Below are 2170 nucleotides of genomic sequence, written 5' to 3' on the forward strand. Positions count from 1 at the left end.
AAAGGCTATTGAGAATGCGTAATAGAGATGCACACTGAAGATCAGTCTTTATATACGTTGCCATCAAATAATTAACATCCATGAATTAATTTATTTCCTAATTCCTATTAAAGCAGGCTTATATTTATTCTTCTTTAATCAGTAATTACATGAGTTCACAGATTTAGTGATACTATTTTTAGGGATAATCTGTTAAATTAGTTCTACTTTTAGGTTGACCTTTTTGCTTTCAAAACCAGAAGGGACTATACAATTAATTAGAGGCCACTCAATGTTTTAATTTCCCTCAAGGTTCAGAATTTTCAGAGTACTTTATTCTACTTCAATGCGATGTTTTCCTTTAATAGTGACCAAAATCTAGATTGATTTTGCAGCTGTTCCATCCAAATCCAGTAATCGCATCAAACTTTAAGCAGATAATTGTTAATTATTCCATGCTTCGCAAGTTCAACTATGTGACACAGCCAGCTATATTGATTTCGAATAGTCTCTTTTATCTTCATGAACTAACCATTCATACTTATGTTCTCACTCTCGTTCTCACCCTATATCATCTTAAGTTGACATTCCCTATCCACTCCTTGCATAATCTTTCAAGCCAACCACGTACGAGTTATGCATTTCTTGTTCAGTGCGATCGAGCTAGTGATCCGTACAAGGCCACATTCGATTTTATGTGACTTTGCTTTCGGCTGCATTTTGGATTACCAATATATATACATAGTTCCATAGATTCCCAGCACAATAGGGAAATGGTATGTAGCAAGCCACACAAGTCTCTATCAAATCAAGAAGGCTATGTGTTTTTAGCATCTATCCAAATATCTGAAGGAACCTTCACCTTTTCATCTTCTTTTCCTTTGCTTTGCATTAAATTACAAATGGGAATATGTGAATCACCACCACCTTCACTTTCCTCTGTATATATATAGCTAGCTCCTCAATACTCTTCCAGCACCATATATCACAACACCCAATTAATACATCGAATTAAAGCTCAACATTTTAACCAAAAACTTTTTTGCGAGTTGTTGTTGCATATATACATATATATATATCGAGAGAGAGCGCACATTTTTCGCTCATCGACATCGATAAGCTTGTGAAGACGGGGATGGATCGCGTAGCAAAATTGGCATCACAGAAGGCTGTGGTGATCTTCAGCAAGAGTTCGTGCTGCATGTGCCATGCCATCAAGAGACTCTTCTATGATCAAGGCGTGAGCCCGATGATTCACGAGCTCGATGAGGATCCAAGGGGGCGGGAAATGGAGTTGGCGCTCATGAGGCTCGGGTGCAACCCGGCTGTGCCGGCTGTGTTCGTTGGGGGCAAATTTGTGGGATCTGCTAACACTGTCATGACCCTTCAACTCAATGGCTCACTAAAGAAGATGCTCAAAGATGCTGGAGCTCTATGGCTTTAGTTAGTTAATTAACCACAAAGCCCTGAAATATTTTGCGTAATAAATGAGACCAAATGATGATCAATTATACCGAAATATTAAATCTCCCCCCCTCCTTAATTTAGTACTGGCGGCACGAATGTATACCTTGTGTTGAAATGTATTATCTATGGAGTTTACCATGATTCTATAAAGAGAGAGCTATATATAACTAACATTAACCAACAAAGGGTTTTGACCTTTCTTTCCTCCCTTTTCACTTTGTTAATTATTAACTTCATAACGTTTTATATGTAAAGTTAGCTTAAGGATGATCATCTTTCAAACAAACAAGCTCTAATTAATTTCGCTATGTAAAAGATCACAATTCAGGAATTAATTAGCATAATTAATCCACACTGGGCAGTCCTAACCATTGGCTCGAATTGCTGATTAAATGAACAGCTTGGATCAATGGCCGCCTGTAAAAATGAGCACTAATTGAGGAATGAGGTGACAATGAAGATTCTGGATAACCTGAAAGAATTCCACACACATGCTGCGGAATAAACTTTGAAGTTCCTCTGGACGCACTAGTAGTGACGTTGACGCGACGGCCTGTCAACGAGTTTATGTGGCAGCGTCATTTCAGGTTTGGATTGCATATATTCTTCAATCACTAAATACCAAAATTACTTTGGATCTTATTCTTCTTAGTGTTGTTCAATCTTGGATGAACTTTTAAGGCTCCCTAGAGCTTATTTTAGTGATCGGCCTGATCAATTTAAT

The 2170-nt window shown here is 37.8% G+C and overlaps 1 protein-coding gene across 1 annotated transcript; it reads left to right on the forward strand.

Moving 5' to 3' along the window:
- The first annotated feature begins 944 nt into the window (after window positions 1-944).
- Window positions 945-1631, forward strand: LOC127800158 (monothiol glutaredoxin-S10-like). The gene has a single exon (XM_052334614.1). It carries the CDS (start codon window positions 1115-1117, stop codon window positions 1421-1423), a length of 309 nt encoding a protein of 102 aa, XP_052190574.1. The 5' UTR covers window positions 945-1114; the 3' UTR covers window positions 1424-1631.
- The last annotated feature ends 539 nt before the right edge of the window (window positions 1632-2170 follow it).

The sequence above is a fragment of the Diospyros lotus genome, chromosome 4, assembly GCF_014633365.1.
Source record: "Diospyros lotus cultivar Yz01 chromosome 4, ASM1463336v1, whole genome shotgun sequence".
In the NCBI taxonomy this organism is placed as follows: domain Eukaryota; kingdom Viridiplantae; phylum Streptophyta; class Magnoliopsida; order Ericales; family Ebenaceae; genus Diospyros; species Diospyros lotus.

What these genes read in the sequence shown, in the direction of transcription:
- LOC127800158 (XM_052334614.1), top strand. Translation starts at nt 1,115, where the DNA reads ATGGATCGCGTAGCAAAATTGGCATCACAGAAGGCTGTGGTGATCTTC.